The following is a 22,118-nucleotide window of genomic DNA, read 5'->3' on the forward strand; positions in this document are numbered from 1 at the left end:
CATTCGAACACTTCAATTATTAATCATATGAATACACATGATAAGGAATCAAGTTCTTTGAAATGTGTACTTACTTTAAACGATATCACATATTAAGGAATCAAGTTCTTTGAAATGTGTACTTACTTTAAACGATATCACATACTAAGGAATCAAGTTCTTTGAAATGTGTACTTACTTTAAACGATATCACATACCTGTGTAGTGGTAGTCTAATACCCCTTATATATTAAGTGTTTAGTAAAATTATTTTATAAATTAAATAATAAAATTATTTTCTAGATAATTATTTGCTTTAGTAGTTATTTTTAGTGTGATTTTTTGAATTTGGAAAAGTGGGATGTGAAATTTTAATTTGTGTTATTTAAACTGGTTTTTTTGACCGTATATAGATTCAACACCTTGAAAAACTTTTGGGGCACTTGGATTGTGTAAGGTTTATTATCAAACTTGTGATTTCAACAAATTCCTATCAGAATTTAAAGAAATTAAACGCAAAAATTCAAAAAAAAACTTTCAAAAAATCACACATTAAAATCAGATATTATAGGGTTGAAATCAAATTTATGATTTCAACAAATTCTTACCAAATTTTAAAAAAATTAAACAAAAAACTATAAAAAAAAACTTCCAAAAAAATAACACCACCACATAAAAGTAGCTTCAGGGAACGTTAAAATCCGATATGGTGGTGTTGAAGGCGTGAGATTCTCAGCAACGTTGAAATCCGATATGGTGGGGTTTGAAAGCGTGATTTTCTCGGCAAGGTTAAAATCCGATATGGTGGGGTTGAAAAAGTGATATTCTCAACGTGCACACACATACACTGACGGGCCTAACATGAGAGGCACGAACGTTAATTTTTCATGAAACGGAAACGGATGTCGGCAAAAGTAGGAGGCGGACGTTGCCGGCGTTTGGAAGGGTCGTCGGAGGCCTAACGGGTGCGCACGTCGAGGTCCGATGATTTAGAAAATGGAATCACTTATTTCTTTATTTTTAATTTGACCTTTTAAGCCCCAATACACCATAACCACAACCATTCCCATTTCTGTCTGCATCTAATGTACACACAATCCAACATAGTAAACTACGGGTATGTCCGAGCGACAACATTATTGGGAAGAGAATATTTTATTAAAAAAAAACATAAAAATTATCAATTTGTATTAAATTTAAATATAAAATTGGAAAAACATAAAGAGAAACGTTTGTATATTTATTTTGATAAATAAAGTAAAATTAACAAGAATTCATTTTTATATGAAGATCTCAATAAAATATATTATTTTTATTAAATTTAATAAAGTATTATATAATTTTGTTTGTTTGTTAGTTTAAGTAAGTTTTGAGATTATTAGTACATCTAATTTTTTAGCGGCATCTAAGACGTTATAAGTCTCAAGATTACTAACATACTTAACTTTCTAGGGGCATCTAAGACATTATAATCACTCAATGATTGTACCTAAGATGTTATAAGTCTTAAGATTACCAACATACCTAACCTTCTAAGACGTTATAAGTCTCGAGATTACTAACATACCTAACCTTCTAGGGGCATCTAAGACATTATAATCACCCAATAATCATACCTAACTTGGGCCACACTAGCACTTAGTATGGTTGGATTTTTATCCACAAAGTTTCGAACTAATGACCTTGTTATAATCACCCAATGACCGTACCTGACTTGGGCCACACTAGCACTTAGTATGGTTGGATTTTTGTCCACAAAGTTTCGAATTAATGACCTTTACACCACAGAGCACCTTAACAAAACATCTGTCACCATCTGTTCTACGTCCCCAGACAATTCTAAAAATAAAATATTATGTCCCTCGACAATTCTAAACATAAAATATTAGTTAAGTGTATTGAAAAAATGTATGCTCCAAATTTGAAGTCCCCAACTGGAACAACTTATACTCCTTTACAAAGTTACCATGGTATCAAGATTTGAGGTTGGGGTTCAACTCATAATCATTGAGTCCCGACTTAACACACACCCCAAAAAATTGTCTATGTTTTGCTAGATTCCCAAACCACGCTCATTGATTATATCCCATTCTATGTTTTATCTTGACACTCATATATTATTTAGCATTATTGATTTTGAATATGAATACATTGCAACCCTAAGAACCTACATTAGTGTGGTGTAGAAGGAAAAGTACAAGTGAAACTTAATGGGGATTTTGTGACCATAGGTTCTAGGATGGAGAGGATAAACACAATTTTCCATGCTAGATGAGTTGAATAAATAGGACTAGGATGGGATGAGATGGATGTGGTAGTTTACTTCTTGGTTTGATTGGACAACAAAAAATTAATTAGGCTCATAAAGTAGAAGAGCGGTAGGAGCTACTGAATCAATGGGATCAAATAATACAATTACTTTTCTCAAAAGATTCCATTTTACTTTAGGAATGGGATCAAATTATACTATTTTTCTCAAAAGATTCCATCTTGCTTTAGGAAAGATGATTATGCATATTTCATATTTCTTCTTAGTGCCCAACATCATTCCTACAACATTATTAACACCCAAAAAAATAAAAGACAAGTCCTTCCTTTGAATCCACCTCCTCATCCTCATCATGTATCTTCATGGACATTAAAGTTCAAAAAATCAGTAACATGGATGCTTGATGGTGGTAAGTTTCAGGAGCCCACTAATCCAAGTGTAGTGAGTTCCAAAGGGTAGTTTCAAAGGAGGTCATGAATAGACTCTTATGGGTTAGGCTTGTACAATATTACAGATGTTGCCCATGGGAACATGAGGGTTATGCATAGATCTAAAAGAGAAATCTCATCTAATGAACATGGCAGTTGTAGCTATACTCATAATAATTACTCCAATCATCAAGTATTGGCTACAAGATCATCATCATTGTGTTTTTGTTGGGGAATGCATTTGGCGAGACAGTCAGGATGCTATGAATGTTGCATGATCTTCAACCCCATTCAAGGATTTTCCTTTTCTGCAACTATACCTTCCTATTCTTCATATTAATTTCTTTTCTTATTCTTGTATTGATGTATATATAAAATTAAATGTAAATATTATCAGAAAAATATAATTTTATTGAAGATAGTTCTAACTATGAATATAAGGATTGTTTTTTGCATTACTATTAACAAATTACATACCATTCATTTTTTTTCTTTAAAATTAATTACTATTAACTAAAAATTAAGTTATAATAAATTTTACAAGTTATAATACATTTTACTATCTTTTTTTCTTTTAATATATTATTGAACCGAGAGGCTCATTCTACCGAGTATGATGAGTAAGGGTATTCGTACATCATCAAAGTTGAAATTTTGTTCATGTGGATCAAAATAAATTTAAAAAAAAAATCTAAAAATAAATAAATAAATAGATAGCTATACAAAACATTTAAATAATTTTGGCTCATAAAAAACTTTGCATGTAAAGAAATTGAATTGGATCCCTCTTAGCTCATGCCGTATTTAAGATGGATCTATGTTGATATTATTTAAAGTTTAGTCCTTTTTTTTAATATTAACTTTCCTCTCAACTATAAAATTTGACTCAAACTTTATAACTACGATTCATAAAATTATTAAAATATTTATTTTAAAATATTATAAAATATTATTATAAAATTTCACTCAAACGTTATATTTACTCAATGCAGAGTTGTAAGAATTTACAGGGTAAGTTCCACAGAAAGAATACCAAAAGGACACCGCTCACAACCAGATCTCAAATCAATACACCAGTATTTTTGACGTGGTTAAAACCCTCAGAGTGCAAGGAGGGAAACAGTCCACGGCCTGTCCCAACGTGGGTACTACAGGCAATTTATTAATCAAAGAATGAAAATTTACATAAGCTTCTCTCATGCACGGATTACACGAACAATGACCCTCCATGCGCTTTAAATAGAACTCATGGACCAATCGGGTGTCAAGCCACGGATCAAGTGTCGATAATACCGAGGTGAGAGTGAACCGTCGGATCACTACATATCGTGACCGTCGGATTGTAAGTTACAATATGTACAACGGTAAAGAAACACACTTTACCTAACTCTATACCTAACTCTAAACTAGACCAAGTTGAACTTAACTATATCCTATGTGTCGGAATATCCTAACATCCCCCCTTAAGAACAACTTGGGATAGGATTGAAGGATTTACAAATATGACACAATAGGAGAAGGAAGGAGGCACTAGAGCCTATCCCCCCTTAGTGACAACTTCCTGAACTCCAAGCATATATCGAAGTTTAGTGAACTTCGCCTCTGTGAGAGCCTTTGTGAAGATGTCTGCAACCTGATCATCTGTTGGACAATATTGCACTTCAAGAACATGGTCATGAATGAGCTTTCTGATGAAGTGCATGTGTAGTTCAATGTGTTTGCTGCGCTGATGCTGGACTGGATCTTTGCATAGCTGAATGGCACTTTGATTATCACACCAAAGTGTGGTTGGATGCTGCTGCTCAAAGCCAAACTCTGATAGGATCTGACGAAGCCACAAGGCTTCCTTACTAGCTTCCACGGCACCACGATACTCTGCTTCTGCTGACGAAAGAGAAATGGCAGCCTGTTTCTTACAAGCCCATGTAATAGGTCCTGAACCAAGAGTGAAGACATAACCGGCAGTAGACTTCCGATCATCAGGGTCACCAGCCCAATCAGAATCAGTGAAACCAACTAACAGAGGAGCTGCTTTGGCACTGTAATGAATCCCAAACTGTACTGTACCTCGAACATAACGAAGTATTCTTTTGGCTGCTTTCCAATGACTTTCACGGGGGTTTTGCATAAAACGAGCAACAAGGCCAACAACAAAGGAAAGATCAGGACGAGTATGGGTTAAGTACAAGAGTTTTCCTACAAGTTGACGGTATAAGGTAGCATCAACTTCAGGAGAAGTACAAGAGACTGAAAGTTTGACTCCAGACTGAAAGGGAGAAGGGGCTGGCTTACAGTCTTCCATGTGAAAATGACGAAGAATATCACAAGCATACTTGGACTGGGAAAGGGAAATACCCTCCTTGGATTGCAAGACTTGAAGACCGAGAAAATAGTGTAAGTGTCCTAAGTCTGTCATTTCAAATTTCTTTTTAAGGCTGGACTTCACATGGTTTATAAGGTTGGGATCACTACCAGTAAGGATAAGATCATCAACATAAAGAACAAGGATGATAAGAGAGTCACCCACTTTCTTGGTGTAGACAGTATTGTCAGAATGACACCTAGAAAAGCCAGATTCTAAAAGAAAGCTATCCATTTTGGCATACCAAGCCCGAGGAGCTTGCTTGAGACCATAAAGGGATTTCTTAAGTCGACACACAAGGCTGGAGTCTGTTTGTATGAAGCCAATGGGTTGTTCCATATAGATTTCTTCCTGCAAGTCCCCATGCAAGAAGGCAGATTTAACATCCATCTGATGGACTTCCCATTTTAAAGAGGCAGCAAGGGAAAGAACAAGGCGGATAGAGTTCATTTTGGCAACAGGGGAGAAGGTTTCAGTGTAGTCAATGCCTTCAACCTGTGAAAAGCCCTTAGCAACAAGACGAGCTTTATGTTTATCAATTTTCCCATCTGGTCCATACTTGGTTCTGTAAACCCATTTACATCTAACAAGTTTTCGTCCCTTTGGTAGAGGAACAAGATCCCATGTATCATTTGTCATCAATGAATGATATTCTTCATTCATAGCTGCTTCCCAATGTGGATGGCCTGAAGCTTCTGCAAAAGTGTCAGGATCATGATTTACTGGAGCTTGAGCCAGTAAAGAAGAGGCTCTTTCAAACTGAGAACGTGTACGTCGCTGATCTGTAGGATCACCGGCAAGATCACCTGCTGCATCTCGAGTAGCACGACCCATCTTGGAAGTTGAGGATCCTGAGAAGGTGGGGGAGGAATGTCATCCTCACTTTCATCATCTGAAGAAGAAATGTTTTCAAAAGTAGAAGAGATAGGAAGAGGTGGCACATCCGCCGGACTAGGCTCGCAGGCCGATTTATTTTCATCAAATTTTACATCTCTTCTAATGATAACATTTTTGGACTTAAATGGAATAAGTCTATAACCTTTTACATCTTCAGAATATCCAACAAAAGTACATTTCTCACTCTTAGGTTCTAAAGCTTTATGCTTTTCATCTGGAATATGGGCCCATGCTTCACTTCCAAACACACGAAAGTGACTTACATCTGGTTTAATGGAACTCCAAGCTTCTTCTGGAGTGATATTCTCTAGAACCTTAGTAGGAGTGCGATTGATTATATAATTTGCACAATTAATTGCTTCGGCCCAAAAACTAAGACTGAGTCCTTTAGATTGCAGCATACAATTAGCCATTTCCTTTAAGGTGCGATTTTTCCTTTCAGCTACACCATTTTGTTGTGGAGTGTATGGAACAGTATGTTGCATTTGAATTCCATTTTCAGTGCAAAAGTTGATGAATGTGTTTTTAACATATTCTCCACCATTATCAGTTCTTAGCTTAAGAATTTGATGTCCAGATTGTTTTTCAACAAAGGCTTTGAAGGCCAAAAAGGTGTTAAATACTTCGCTCTTGAGTTTTAAGAAGTATACCCAAGTGCGTCTGGAGAAATCATCAATGAAAGTTAAGAAGTACTTGCAGCCAGAGAATGAAGCAACAGGAAGAGGACCACATAAATCACTGTGCACAAGCTGTAAAGGGGCTGAGGCGTGCCAAGAGGCACGTTTGTCAAAACTGTCCCGATGATGTTTTCCGAGTACACATCCGGAACAAACACCATCTCTGCAAGATACCATAGGAAGACCTGTCACCATATTTTCTTTACATAGATGCTGAAGGGAGCGATAGTTTAAGTGACCAAATCGCTCATGCCAAAGTTTGCTCACTTCATCATTATGAGCAACAAATACTGAGGGAAGATTTGATGACCCAAAGTTGTGAAACTTATACAACCTTTTGGAATCATCAGCAAGACCAGTAGCTAGAATCTGTTTAGGATCTTTTAGATCCTTGATTACAACATCATGAGGTGAAAATTCAACAATTTTACCTTCACCTGAATGAGTTATCTGATAGACAGATAGAAGGTTGCAGGATAAGGTTGGAACACATAATACATCATTAAACTGACCATTGTCTAGATGAACAGTTCCAGTCCCTACAACATTAAAAGATCTATCATCACCAATATATATATTTTTGGTGTTACAATCATTTAAAGAAGAAAACATGGCTTGGTTTTTGGCCATGTGACAAGAGGCTCCAGAATCAATGAGCCACTCATGAGAATGAGAAGAAGAAGAAGATACATTTAATGCATAACCAGACTGAGATGATTGACAATGACATGCAGAAAGTGCCATTCCGGAAGTTGAAGTTGAAGTAGGCTCCACATGGATGTTATGTTTCTTCATTGCGGCTTCCAAGGCTTCCATCTTCTTAAAGCATTTAGATTCTAAGTGGCCATCTCGATTACAAAAGTTACAATGTCTATCAGTCTTCTTCCATTTGTTTTTATTGGTCTTATCATTTTGCTGAAATGATCTTTCATTTTGAGGCTGAGTTGGTTTAGGACCATTCTTTTGAGGATATGACTTCTTAGGATTCTTTGAATTTGGTTGCTGCTGGGCGGCTAACGCTTTCGAGGAAGAGTTTCCAAGATTAAGAAGACCAAGGTGTAAGAGTTTTTCTTGTTCTCTTATTAAGGAATCACAAAAGGAGTCAAAGGAAGGGGGCTTGTAGTCTTTGCCTTGACAAATGAAAGCTTCCCTTGTAGAATGGAAAGTGGAAACAAATACAGAGTAGGCTGGTCCCAACTTAGTAAGGATGGAATAAATAAGGTTACCATCTTCTTTCTTAACTTTAACACCTTCCAAGAGATATCTAAGGGTCTTGAATTTGGACAAGAAATCTTCAATGCAAGAAAAATTATTAGGATCCAAAGTAAGCAACTCATTCTCAAGTTGATGGGCTCTAATTTCATTTTTAATCCCAAAAACTTTAGCAAGTTTTTCTAATGCTTCATGAGGAGTTTCAAGTTCTGCAATGTGGAATCTAAGATCAGGAGAAATAGACATTCCTATCAAACCACGTGCTTGATCTTTTCTATTTTCCCATTTTTCAGCCTTGTCTTCATCTTTTGGTTTCTTCTCTTGGTCTGTGGCTATTCTGAAGAGACCTTTACTTCTAAGTAAATCTCCCATGTAGGCTACCCATTGGAAGTAGTTAGTGCTGTCAAGAATGACTTGGCATGGACTTTCCATTTTTTGAAAAAAAACTGAAGCTGAAGATGCTGAAAGTAAGTGGTCCAATGGATAGATCTCGAAAAAATAGGCGGTTTTAAAAAAAACGGCTCTGAAAAAGGCTTCCGGATGAAGAAGTTATGGCTTTTTTTAAAAAAAATTGTTGACGTTGCCGGCAAAGTGCGCGAATGTGCGGGAATGAAAAAATCCGCCCCCACAAAATGGAGACTTGAACCCAAGACCTCTACTCTCTTAAGATAGCTTTGAACCAATTGATCTATACAAAAAATTTGAGAGAGAGAGAGAGAGAGAGAGAGAGGGGGGGGGGGGGGGGGGGGGGGGCCTTGATTTGCGTGCTTGCCTTGAGAAAGCTCTTTTTCGGGGGGGGGCCTTGATTTGCGTGCTTGCCTTGAAAAGCTCTTTTTCCCTACAAAACACAAAACCCAACACGAATATGCAAAGAAAAACGAACCTTGCGGCTCGAAGTTAGCTTTAGCCAAAAAACTAGAAATTTTAAAAAAATCTCAAAGTTAGCTTTAGCCGAAAAACTAAATATTTTTCTCAATGTTTCTGATTTTCCGAGATCACACTAAGGTGCAGGGAAAAGAGCATACGCATGAGAAAAATCCTTCCTTTCTGTTTCTGATTTGCCCAGATCGCACAGAGTCGCAGGGCAAAGAGCATACGCAGAAATGAAAGGTATAGATCCGGGTAAAAAAAAAGGCTAAATAAACCGAAACCGAAATAAGCAGAGAGAAAATAACAGTAAACTGCAAAAAACACTGTATACCTCCCGATCTGAAAAATGACGCAGCTAGGGCTACCAGAAACCTTTTCGCGTGAAACGAAAGGGGTTCCTCACTGAAACAGATGCTCCGAACGCAACAGAGCAGTCCTCTCGGCCCGAAAGCAGTCAGAAACAGCAGATCTAGGAAACAACAGCCGCATGCAGTTCTACCGGCTTCAGATTTGGATCACCAACGGACGCGGCCCTCAAATAGCTCTGATACCATGTAAGAATTTACAGGGTAAGTTCCACAGAAAGAATACCAAAAGGACACCGCTCACAACCAGATCTCAAATCAATACACCAGTATTTTTGACGTGGTTAAAACCCTCAGAGTGCAAGGAGGGAAACAGTCCACGGCCTGTCCCAACGTGGGTACTACAGGCAATTTATTAATCAAAGAATGAAAATTTACATAAGCTTCTCTCATGCACGGATTACACGAACAATGACCCTCCATGCGCTTTAAATAGAACTCATGGACCAATCGGGTGTCAAGCCACGGATCAAGTGTCGATAATACCGAGGTGAGAGTGAACCGTCGGACACTACATATCGTGACCGTCGGATTGTAAGTTACAATATGTACAACGGTAAAGAAACACACTTTACCTAACTCTAAACTAGACCAAGTTGAACTTAACTATATCCTATGTGTCGGAATATCCTAACAAGAGTCAAATACAAATGAATATGGCCTCTGAGCATCTCCAAACTCCGATTCTAATGTTATTTTTGGATATGGTATGGAAAAAGGTTTCTCTTTATTTGGAATCATGCTCCCAATGCCACCTCTTTTTCCAAATGGTTACAATAACTCTCAAATACATTCACACTCCCCTGCAATATGAAGTTCATCAGTAATAATGTAGTTTGATTAATAAATTAGATGATTATATTTAAAATATTTTTTAAAAAATCACCTAAATTTTTAAAAAAATATGTTTAAATTATTTAATTTATAAAATTAGAATGTTTTTAAATATTAGATATATTTATGTATTCAAAAATATATTTTAAATAACAAAAAAAATATAATTTCATATAACTATTAATTAAAAATACTATTTATTCTTTGAAAAATATATTCTTTTTTAAAATAAAAATTCCATATATATTTTGCTGATCACACCTCCTACATGCCTCATAGGAATTCGTAGACTAATGTTCGAAAATAATGGGTTTTATAAACACAAGAAATAAAGGACCGCATATGGTAATTAGAGTAGTGAATAGAGAATTAGCTTACCGGACTTCGGGGAATTAGCTTACTTGGAAGCCACCATGACAGTGGTGATGAGCCCGCCTGTGGATGTTAACCGACGTGATGCGGAATTGTGCATGGAATTGAACGAAGCTAAGCATGGGCTATCACAAACACAGTTAACATGCTCAAAAATCCTCTCAATACTATTTTACTGTGAATAATCTAATTAGGGTTTAAATTTATTTAGAAAATAATGGAAATTTCAGTAAATTTTTGATAAAATTTCATAGGAATTTTATTAAATTTTAGTTACAATTATTAAATTTCAATATTTTGAATGAATTAAATTAAATTTTTTGAGTTAAAAAAAATAAAAATAAAAATAAATTCCAACTATTTTCTAACCTCTTAACAAAGGATTTTATTGTCATATTTGGCAATAGCACATTTTCAAATGTTTTTTCATTTTTTTTTCTCCCCTTCTTCTTCTTTCTTTCTCTTTTTCTTTTTTTTTTTCTTTTTTTCTTCAGTATGAAAAAAGCTATATTTATATTAATCTGTTGGATCATATATATCATAGTAACATTCCTTAGCATGTTCATCATAAAACCAGATAATCCAAGTTGCTATGATTTATATTAATCTGTTGGATCATATATATCATAGTAACATTCCTTAGCATGTTCATCATAAAACCAGATAATCCAAGTTGCTATGATAGTTAACCCCATTAAACAGACCATTTATAGTCATGTACATCCAGTGAGAGAAAAAACAAGAGCGAGCTGCATATGGAGTATAGCAGATATGAAAGGGAGTCACCACAGAGATTTCATCAAATATAAACTTTCTGATGAAACCGTTAGCCCATATTCACAGTGGAACATATAAGAAAACATATCATCCTGAGTTCAATTTTTACCTGTTGTCATACAAAAAAGTGAAAGCTTTTATACAAAAAAGCCAAATTCTATATGTAATACTATCCCGGAAACATGAACTCCACGGTAGCCATAGTATTCTCCTCCATAATTATGTCCATCTTCACTTCTCCCACATTTCCTTGCAGTCCTTTCTTTGAGAGCGCATCCACAATCTGATTATGTTCTCTACCAGTATGGTTGATTGGAGGTCTCCCGAGCTTAGACCAAAGACTATCAATTCTCCTTAACCAGCCAAGAAGAGTTGGTTGTTTGATCTGTGCCTTGCCATTTACATGATCCAAGATGATCTTAGAATCCCCATATATATGGATCTCGGGGATGTTGAGAAACTTTATAAGCCATAAGATACCCCATAGTGCCATTGCCTTAGCCTTGTAGTTCATTTGACATTACTAACCAAATACCACAACCGCAAACATTGTTTTGTGGCGCACCATCGAAGAAAGCAATTGGGAACACCATATGAGGGAAATTTCTCCTTGAAAGATGATTTTTTTTTTGGTACAATGTCTTGAACAGGATACAATGAGTATAACGATATGATCTTCTCATGTATCAGTCCAAAGTCTTCAGCCAAGTCTTCAAAAATGAATTTATTCCTCCATTTCCATATGGACTAGAAAAGAAAGAGTGGAATATTCCTCCAGGTAGGCTTTTGTTTACTCCACCACCCCATACAATCTGCAATGTCAAGAAATTGTTTATAAGGGAAATCAAAATGCAAAGCTAATTTTTCTCATACCTGGATTATGTTGTGACACTTGAGGAATAGATGGTCATTGTTTTCCTCCTCCTGCTTGCATATCACACACATACTTGGCCCGTGCCATTGATGCTTTTTCAGGTTCTCCCATGTGAGAATCTTGTTGTGGTATACTAACCATGAGAAACAAATGATTTTGATAGGAATGTGATTTTTCCAGAGGGCATACATTGTCGGATCCTCCATATACCTGCCATCACTACCACACAGCTTACTATATACACCAGCCACCATAACATTTCCGAACTTCATTTTGCTCGACCACATTAGTCTATCACATTGTACCTCCCTGCATATACCCAGTGCTTTTAAGCAAGAAAAAATTTGTATCCATTCCATAGCCAGATTACCAACCATCCCCGGATCTTGTGATGTCTTCCATATGGGGAACCTTTCCCACCATGTATTGATTAGTTGGTTCCAGAATATTATGCCTTCTCGATATAAAAAAGCAAATAAAGATTCAGATAGACATTAATCCACCAGCTCCTTGAATCTGATCCACCCCAATAATGATACACTGACCAGTACCCATATTCCACACAAAATGTTGTAAAAAATAATTTGTAACCTTTTGAAAACTACGCCATATGGACGATCCACATGAAATTCCAATACTGTGCTTGTGAAACCAATATAGAAAATGCTGATCTTTCATATATTTTTGTCTGATCACCTTGCACCATATACCAGACCTAATGATAGGTTGCCATAAGTATTTAATCAGCAAAGAAGCTCCAAAATATTTAAGATTCATAATACCCCACCCCCCATTCTTTTTGGGCAAGCAATATGTGACAATTTGGTGAGGTAGAATTTGTTCTATCTATTGCCACCAGCCCATATATGATATTAATTATTGCCATAGTAATGTGAAATAAATGTGCCCAATATACCCCCAGTTGTGTAAGAACAACCTGTGTGAGAGTCACATGTTCGCCCAATGATAAACAACGAAATTCCCATCTAGAAATTTGTTTTAAAAATTGATCAATTAACCATTGCCAACCTATGTTTCTATAGCAGTTTGGTTTAATGTGATAACTGAGATACTGCAAACCATTCTGCATCGACTCCGCCTCAATACTGAACAGATTCTTAATATAATCGATGACTTCCATATCCCCCATATCATGATATACAATTGATTTTTGCAAATTCATACCCAAACCAGAAGCATTTTCAAATTTTTTAAATATATGAAAAAGATTCAGCCATGAGAGACGATTTAGCATACCCATGATGAGCACATCATCAACAAAAAAACCATGTGAAATTTTGATATTGATCCCCATTACCAGAGCCTGAAATTGGTCATCCACCACCGCTTTTTTGATCCGCAAACTCAAGTCATCCATAGCCAGGATGAACATGAGGGGTAATAGCGAACAACCTTGACGCAGTCCCATCCAACCTTGAAAAAGCGAGTAGGGTATCCATTGATAATCACTGCATAATTAATATTCAAAACACATGCCGTGACCCAATTCACAAATCTGGGCTGCACCCCAATCTTATGTAAAACCAAATGCAAATATCCCCAATCAACACAATAAAATGCCTTCTGCAGATCCACCTTCATAATGGCAGCATTAATGTGCTTTGAATGTATCGAATGCATACATTCCTGAGCAATGGAGATTGCTTCATGTATTTGTTGGTCTTGTAAAAACCCATATTTCTCAGGAGATATAAATTTAGACAGTATATTTTGCATCCGGCCGACAATGGTTTTGGAAATGATCTTATAAATAAGATTATGTAACGAAATGGGCCTATAGTCATTGAAAGTCAATGATGGCCGACACTTAGGAATGAGAGTTATATAAGTCGAATTTATGCAAGGATGGATTTTCCCTTTCATCCTTGACTCCTCCACCATATTTAGAAGATCACTTTTAAAAATATCAAAAAAATGTGTGAATATTTTAGCCGACTATCCATCCAGGCCCGGGCTCTTATCCCTCTTGAAATCTTTTAACACCTCCAGTAACTCAACTTCTGTGATAGCCTTGAAGAGATGTTCATTATCACCGCCATCAAACATAGTAGGATACATATCAACAACCCATAACATAGCATCTACATCAACCTCCCCCTTTCGATTGTAAGCATTTTAGAAGTGATCCACAGCGGCTCCACTTATGTCCTCTTGTGACTAGAAGCACACACCATCTGCATCATGTATTTCCCAAATAGAATTAATATTGCGCCTATGATTAGCATAGCGATGGAAGAACTTTGTGTTTCTGTCACCTTCTTTTATCCAAATTGCCCTGCTCTTCAAGTGCCAAGTGGCTTCCAAAGCAGATAAGATTCCCTTTTTCTTGAGTTCTAATTCATGAATACGGGACCTGATATCTACTGGAAGAAACTGCGATATCATCCATGGCAATAAGGCATCCAGTTCCTGTTGGATATCCTTCAATTCCTTCTGTTGAGCCTTAACTTTATTTTTTTGCCATGTTTTTACTTCATTCCGAAGGATGCCCAATTTTTCTAGAATGTTTTCCATAGGAGAGGACCCCGAAACATTTGCCCGAGTCCATATCATATGAACAAAATCATTAAAGTCCTGGTCTTCTAGCCATGTATGATTAAATTTAAAAGGAAACCCGTGCCTATATCCTCCCACTTGCCAATGCAATGTTATTGGCCTATGATTAGATAGATAATTGCTAATGACTTCCGTATGAACATTTCCTAGACGCTCCATCAAGCGCTCATGAATAATAAACCTATCCAGCCTTTTCGCAATGTATGTCGCACCTTTCCTACCATTATCCCAGGTGGGGACCAACTTCGATGGGCATATATCAATAAAATTGTGTTCAATAATAGCCTCACGGATCATACCCGCCATTGGGTCTATTTTTCTCGACATCCCCCATACTTCATCCAGACCAACAATACAATTGAAATCCCCTGCGATAATAAGAGAGGCAAGATCCATAATGCCAGATGCAAACAGTTCATCCCAGAATACCATCCTGTTCCTATATGGGCCATATAGGTTCAAAATGTGGATATGGTCCCGATGCCCACGAAAATAACCTTCAATTAGGATTCCCGCCGAACAGGAGAAAGCTTTTCCCGAACCCATTGTGGGTTCCATAATACCACAAGACCACTAGAAAGACCAGCTGTAGCCATGGCTGCAATATACCATTCCAGGAACATTTTTTGGAAATATACAATAACTTGAGAAACTAAATGCATAGTTTCTTGAAGCAAAATGATACACGGATGCATAGAGAGAAAAAGATGCTTAAGAGGCGAGAACTTAGAGGGCGTTCCCAATCCCAAAATATTAAGCGATAGAATGGCAATCATGGTACACCTTGTGTGGGCATCTATGCTCCAAGGGCCCAAGAGGAAGGTACATCATCAATAGGCACGTCAACTAGAAATCTGTCTATAAGAGAATTTGATATATTCAGTTTGGCCCGACCCCTAAAATGGCGACTCCCACTATTCTTCTTACGTCTGACCGTAATATTTCCAACAGAGGTGGGGCTGATATGAGGAGAGGATAAACCCGATGGCTTATGGATGGTAAGGGACCTCAAATCAAGGGTTTTCCTTTGGAGAAGGTAATCCAGATCACTACCCACAGAATTGGTGGGAGATGCCAACGAGGTATTAGTAGGGCTACTACTAGGACGGTGACCCAGCATTTTAGGCATACACGAAGGGGACAGAATATAGGTCACATATGAAGAGGATGGGATGTCATGAGGCTGATACAATTTGGGATTGTCATGACAAGGGGGGAGAAACCTGAGGATGGAGGTCGAGAGGTCTGACGAGGCCAACAAGATCTAGGTAAGTCTGATTTCTCAGATGAAAAATGGGATGACAGGGTGGTGATGGGAGATGTTCCATTTCGTGAAGATGTATGAATAGAAAAACGTGGAGGATGGGAACCTTGATGAATACCTGAAAAACGATGAGGTCCTTTATCCCGTGAGAAAGCATAACCCTGATGTGGCTTTTTCGGCACCCCCATACATTTCCATCCATTATATTTTCCACCCATGTGCCACGGAAAATTTTCTAGGACATGCCTAGTGTGGTGGAAAAGAGAGCACCAAAATGGAACCCCCCAGTAATCCAACCTCTGTGTGAGGTAAGTCTCTCCCCAATGGAGCCCAATATGATCTGGGAAACCACCTCTGTATTCTTTCTCAATAGGAATACATGCAACCCGCTTATCAAGGGCCCCAAGGCAATGTGGATCCACATACACAAATTTCCCAATAGCGTTGCCAATATCCTCAAAAGCCTGCTTTGTCCATAGCTCGATAGGCAGGCCAGGCAACTTCACCCAAATTAACTTATTCTGTGGGGTGTTGTTGAGGGAATTGAATCCAATAAACCAAGAGTGGAGTTCCAGAAAGCTGCGCCCATCAATCCACGGAATAGCCTTTATCTTCTGCAGGTCTTCTTGGCTAAGGAAGTGGAAGCTATACCAGCCCCGGAGCAACCTCACAACCATCGGCATGTAACCCAGGATAGACTTCCACTTCAATTCTACCCATTTTCTCATGTCAGAATCTCTCCACACATAGAAATGCCAATGCCCAACTAGTGTGCATTTCTACAAGCTTGTAATGCGATCGTTTAACCTCCCAATGTCAAAAACCAGGGCAAGTGGTGGGGACGTATTTTTAATACAATAGAAGCGATGTCCAGATCGTTGTTCATGCCTTGCATGCATGCCACCCCTTGGATCCAGGGATGCATGGCCACCATCTGTCACAGTCATCCCCCAGAATATTGTGCCAGTCATCAAGTGATTGCATGCCTTGTGATTAAGAGAAAATACCATCCAAATTAAATTTATTAAATTAAAATTAAAGTGAAAAATCTCAAAGGTTTTGAAATAAATTTCAATACTAGATGTAGGATGTGGGATGAGGAAGAATGGATAAAGGTTAAATCCTCTCATGTTTTTTAAATAAAATTAAAAATAGGGACGCTTATTCCATTGGCCCTTTCATGACATCCTCTTTGGATACCATTCCCTTAAGTTCCTCACAACTTACTCCGTTAACCTAAGTTCCATTTTCATGTGCAGTCAGTGCAATTAAACCGTTCTCTCTTTGTGTCAAGCCCGGAATTTCAAATTTGTTCTTCTTGTTAATTCAAATTTTCATGATGGTTACCTACTTTTGGAGGAAGATAATGGGTTGACGAAAAATCTTTTGGGTTTCATGTCTTCTCACTCCCAGCAAGGTCTTTCCAACGACCAGGTCTTATCCCTCGCCGATGTTAATAGCGATCAACTTCGTCCTGTCTGTTAACATTAACAATTTTGTCTCCTCGTGGCTCGTCCGGATACTCTGTTTGCGAAGCTCCCATTTGTGAACCAGCTTGTTGGATTACAAACGACATGACTTGTCACCTAACTCATGCAACCACTGCACAATAGGAATTCACGCCTTCGTCTATCTGAATTCCATTTGATCTGGGATCATTTTGAATTCCCCTGCACCCTCAAACTGAGCTTCTTGAAAACACCTACAAATATTGGTCCAATATTCAACATGACGGAAATTGGGAGGATTGCAGATTGATGGTCTGGTTAATAAATTGATGGTCTTGTTAATATTTCAGGAATTGAAAATATCATTCTAATCAATGTTGAATCTTTCAAGAACTGCAAATATCAGTCCAATATACATAAACTATCAGTGTTCATCATATTCTCTTTTAAACTGAAACATTTAAACAACCTGTGTTGATCAGATTGCAAAGATCAGTCTAAAGTTCAATGCGAATGGAGCTTAAATAGCACGACAAACGTCTCTACCCGGACATCGCCCATATTGTAAGTTCAAAATAGGAAATGTCAAAATCTACACAGATTCGTGGTTTGGTTGTTGTGGTTTTTGTTTTTTATGGTGTTGGTCAAAACACAACTTGTAAAACTCGGAATCCTACACATTACTAAAACCAAATTTATTCAGACTATTATATAAAGGAAATGGTGTTCTGGGTTACACACAGTTGGTTGTTGCTTGTCTATCAAGGTTAGGAGAGCACCAAAATTTATTGAGACTATTATATAAAGGAAATGTTGTTCTGGGTTGCACACCACTAGTTTTGACCCAAAATTTTTTGTTCAACTATTGTGGCAACTCGCTAGTCAACCATTGCGGCAACTCGCTTGTTAACATTCATTAACCATTGTGACAACTCGTTGTTCACCATTGCGGAAACTCACTTGTTAATGTTGGTTAACCATTGTTGTTGTCTCATCGTTGTAACAATTCATTGGGTCAGAAAATGGTAAAGCAAGTCAAATGGGAAACAATAATTGCCCTTCCGGTGCAAGACCCTAAAGAAAATATATTTCCTAGAACATATTTAGATTGGTCTGAAATACATGGAAAACACATGGAGATTGATCAGATTGCAAAAATCCCTTCAACTAGAGTTGGAGACTTTATTAGAGGAGAGGAAATGAACTCAGATGCTCCATGTTCTTTCACCCGGGTACAAAATAAATGCCTAGGATCAAGGCCTACTACTTCCTTTCTATATGAAATGTACATTTTTTTGAGATGCATTGTTTAGATGTTGGTATTAACAATGCTCAACCAATTTTCATGGATTCATATGTATTGACTTTTCAAACATTTTTATGCAGTTATGCTTGTACATATGGTCCTAAGGACAAAAAAGGACAAGATGAAATGAAGCGTAGATACTAATTTGTGAAAAAGAGAGGTTCCCAAAGCCATTTCATTGTAAAAGTTACAATTCAAATCCATGAGATAACGATAATAACATATAACATGTATGAGCATGTAGATAGCCAAGGATGGCCTTGTCATGGAAAAAATGACACTTCGGGTCATGATAGGTCCCTGCATCAACCAAAGTTATCAAGGGACATCATTTCCTATGTAGAGAGTTGTTTCTTCTTGGAAGTGCCAATTGACTCGATTTGCAAAAGGCATGTTAAAAAATATGTTGACATGGATGTTGCAACTCGAGATAAGGATTTCTTTTTGTGTAGGAAATATGTTAGCATATATAATTTCCTAATGAAATGAAATTATCAGTCGCATAAGAAGGATGAAATGAATGTGAACCTTTGGTATAGAAAACACCCAGATGATTTTTCTTTTATCAAAATCCCAATGATGGAGAGATCCCTTTTATAGTTGGAATTCAGACGAAGTGGATGTTGAGACCATGGTGAAGCTATCAAATAAATATGGGGTGAGTGTATTAAGAATGATTGATCTAGCACAATAATTTGATTAATAATGATTTACAATAATTAATGAGTTGAAGTTGACTTCAAATGTTTTTTGAATGCAATAGTATGAGTTGTACACACTTTTGGTGTTTGATGAGAAACAAAGTGGGGTGCCAGTTGCATGGGTAGTAGCCTCACGTAATACATCACATGACACTTCACTATGGTTGGAGCACCTCATGCATAGGTGTCACCAAGTTTATCATAGTTGGAAAGTTAATGCCTTCATGGTTGATGATGCATTAGCTGAAATCAGTGCTTTAAGGCAACGTCAATATTCTTATTTAACAATACAACTTGCATTTATTACAAAAATAACATGCTTGAAATAATTGAATGTGGCAGGAGAATCACAAGGTGCAATGTTATCTTGTGTGTTTGGCACATATGTCGAGCATGGCTAAAAAATCTGAATCGATTGGCCAGTAGTCCAAAAATAACAAAAGAGATGTTTAGTGATTTGGGTTTAATTATGAATTATTGTTCCAGTGTTGAAGTGAGAAATGTAATTAATGCTTTCTTCAACAAATTTGTTAATGAGGAGAATTTATTACACTATTTCCACAAGAATTGGGTTACTGGTGACAAGATTTGTAAGTTGACAAACTCTTTCTTACATTTCTCTTTTTGGTTTTCATACGGATGAAATATCTTCATTAACCCAATTTTTATGCAATTAGGGATGTGGGTAAAATGTTGTCATGATTTTCCCCATGAAAATCAGGAGACAAACAATGTTGTGGAGTCATATCACTATTACCTAAATACAAACTTTCTATCTGATAGAAGAAAGAAATGTTCTCGTAGGATGGATTGGTTGATATATGTTCTTCTAACAAATGTTGAACCCTATTACCGGTTTAAGGAAATTCTAAAAAAGGAAGGTTTTTTGAATAATTTCAAGAAAGAGAAACAATTTGAATCATCAATGGAAAAAAGAAAAAATAATTCCAGATAGTGATTGTAGCCCTCTTGAGGAAATGTCTCATGCTTTTTCGGTGAGGAGTCAATCTAAACCTAATAAGAAATATCTTGTCACTTTTTGTCGCAAAAATTTCTTAACTTGTGATTTCCCATGGTCTATTCATGGCAACATTTGCAAGTATACCATAAAGGTGGGTTGGTTGTCTTCCCGTTCAATAGATTCAAACTGATTACTAAAGCATCAAAGCACAACTAATTCATGCAATGACCCTTGTAACCAAGTATTAAATCATCAAAGCACAATTGAATCATACAATGACCCTCTTGAGATAAATATGAAGGAAATGTCGAATCTTGGTGAAAATGAAAACACATTTGCCATGGATAGTCACAATGTTGATGTAAATGTTGAAGGAATTGAGTTGGCCAAAGAGGAGTTATTTGGCTACATAAACCTTCTTCGAAGAAGTCCTCTTGCTACTATAACCAAGATTTAACAGTTGATTGCTTTGTTTAAAAAAATGTTGGATGATGCTAACAATATTCATATTATGGATTATGAATTCACGTGTGGGTTGGGTGCTTTTGAGACATCTTTGAAGAGGAAGAAGAGTTTCCTGAGCCCCAAAAAGAGAAGAAAAACAAGAAAACAAAATGCAAGATTGGAAATTTACTTGAATATCATTGTAGATGAAGATGAACCATTTGAGTTTGATCAACTAAACAAGCGAGGTCACCCTCGCTCCAATAATGCATGGCTTTCTAGGTTTGTTGTGATGCATTTGTTTTCAATTTAATTTTAATATTTATTAGTGTATTACATGTATTTGATGTATTATAGTTTTGTTGAATATGTTCATGTATGTTTGATAGGTGGTCAGGATATGTTTGTTGATTTCTCTAATTTGTTTGAATTGTCATTTAATTTCAGTAAATAACTCCATGCATTTACACTCAGTATTTCAATACATCAATTATTTCGTATGTTATGGAACATAACTTTCACAGGATTTTCCATACTTTCATTATGCTTGCATACATTGGTGTCTAAAGATGAATATGATATATAAATTGGAATAAAACAATTGAAATGTAACAAAATTTCTGTTCATTTGAGATAGACATAAAATCCAATCTCTATTTGTTAATTTTTTCAGCAACGAAATATTCACTAATTTGAGTGAATCCCACGACATAAAATCCCCCTTTCTCTATAAATTTGAGTTTCAATTTGACATAAATAAATTCTCTACTCGAAAGACAATGGGTGTTCGATTAGTTTTTGTGTGAAATCTATTAATATATGCCTTATACTTTTGGCAACAAAATAAATCGTATAAAAATGGGTTTCCAAGGATGGGTATTAGTCACTATAGAATTCTACAACAAGAATAGCCTAATCACTCAGCTAAACTTTTTCTAGAGAAATTTTCTTCTTCAAATTAATTTAATTATATTTTTAATTACATTAAAATCAAGTTGTATCGGGAGTTTGATCTAAACCCTAAAATCAATTGACAAATGTGGCCAACTTAATGTCTTCGTGGGTCTAGGAGATCTATCTCTTGCTTTCATTGTTGGGTCCCCACTGGTAGTGTTGACATTTTCTTCCCACACCAGGGGTGTTGGATCTAGTGTTTGATCCAATTGATATTTTAAACCAATCTTTAAAAGTGGGTTATTTGTTAGGTTCATTTTCTCTGGTTGAGTAGAAAGTGGTAGGTCATTGAAGCATCATCCATTGATATGCACTATGACTTTTTAATATTTTTCTAATGATGGATAAGTTACTCATTTTATTGAGTTACAAGGTTGATATGTCGAGGGGGGGTTTGGTCTTATTAAGTTATAAGGTTGAACTTAATAAGGTTGATATTTATAGAATTTTGGGTTTTCTCTTTTAAATTAAGATATTGAAAACATCTAAACCATAAATTAAATTACCGTCACTGTGTGAGAACATGTTCCTTAAAGTAATCCAAATC

General features: G+C 36.6%; 1 protein-coding gene and 1 pseudogene across 1 annotated transcript; both read right to left on the reverse strand.

Moving 5' to 3' along the window:
- The window catches only part of LOC149261466 (endoglucanase 3-like), a 52,483-nt pseudogene extending 39,189 nt beyond the window's left edge, over window positions 1-13,294 (reverse strand).
- An 800-nt stretch (window positions 13,295-14,094) lies between these two features.
- Window positions 14,095-14,925, reverse strand: LOC149261467 (uncharacterized). Its single transcript, XM_089369330.1, has one exon. The coding sequence runs from the start codon at window positions 14,923-14,925 to the stop codon at window positions 14,095-14,097; it is 831 nt and encodes a 276-aa protein (XP_089225456.1).
- Window positions 14,926-22,118: the final 7,193 nt, after the last annotated feature.

The sequence above is a fragment of the Pinus tabuliformis genome, chromosome 6, assembly GCF_031772625.1.
Source record: "Pinus tabuliformis cultivar Carrire ecotype Pingquan chromosome 6, CPIR1, whole genome shotgun sequence".
Lineage (NCBI taxonomy): Eukaryota > Viridiplantae > Streptophyta > Pinopsida > Pinales > Pinaceae > Pinus > Pinus tabuliformis.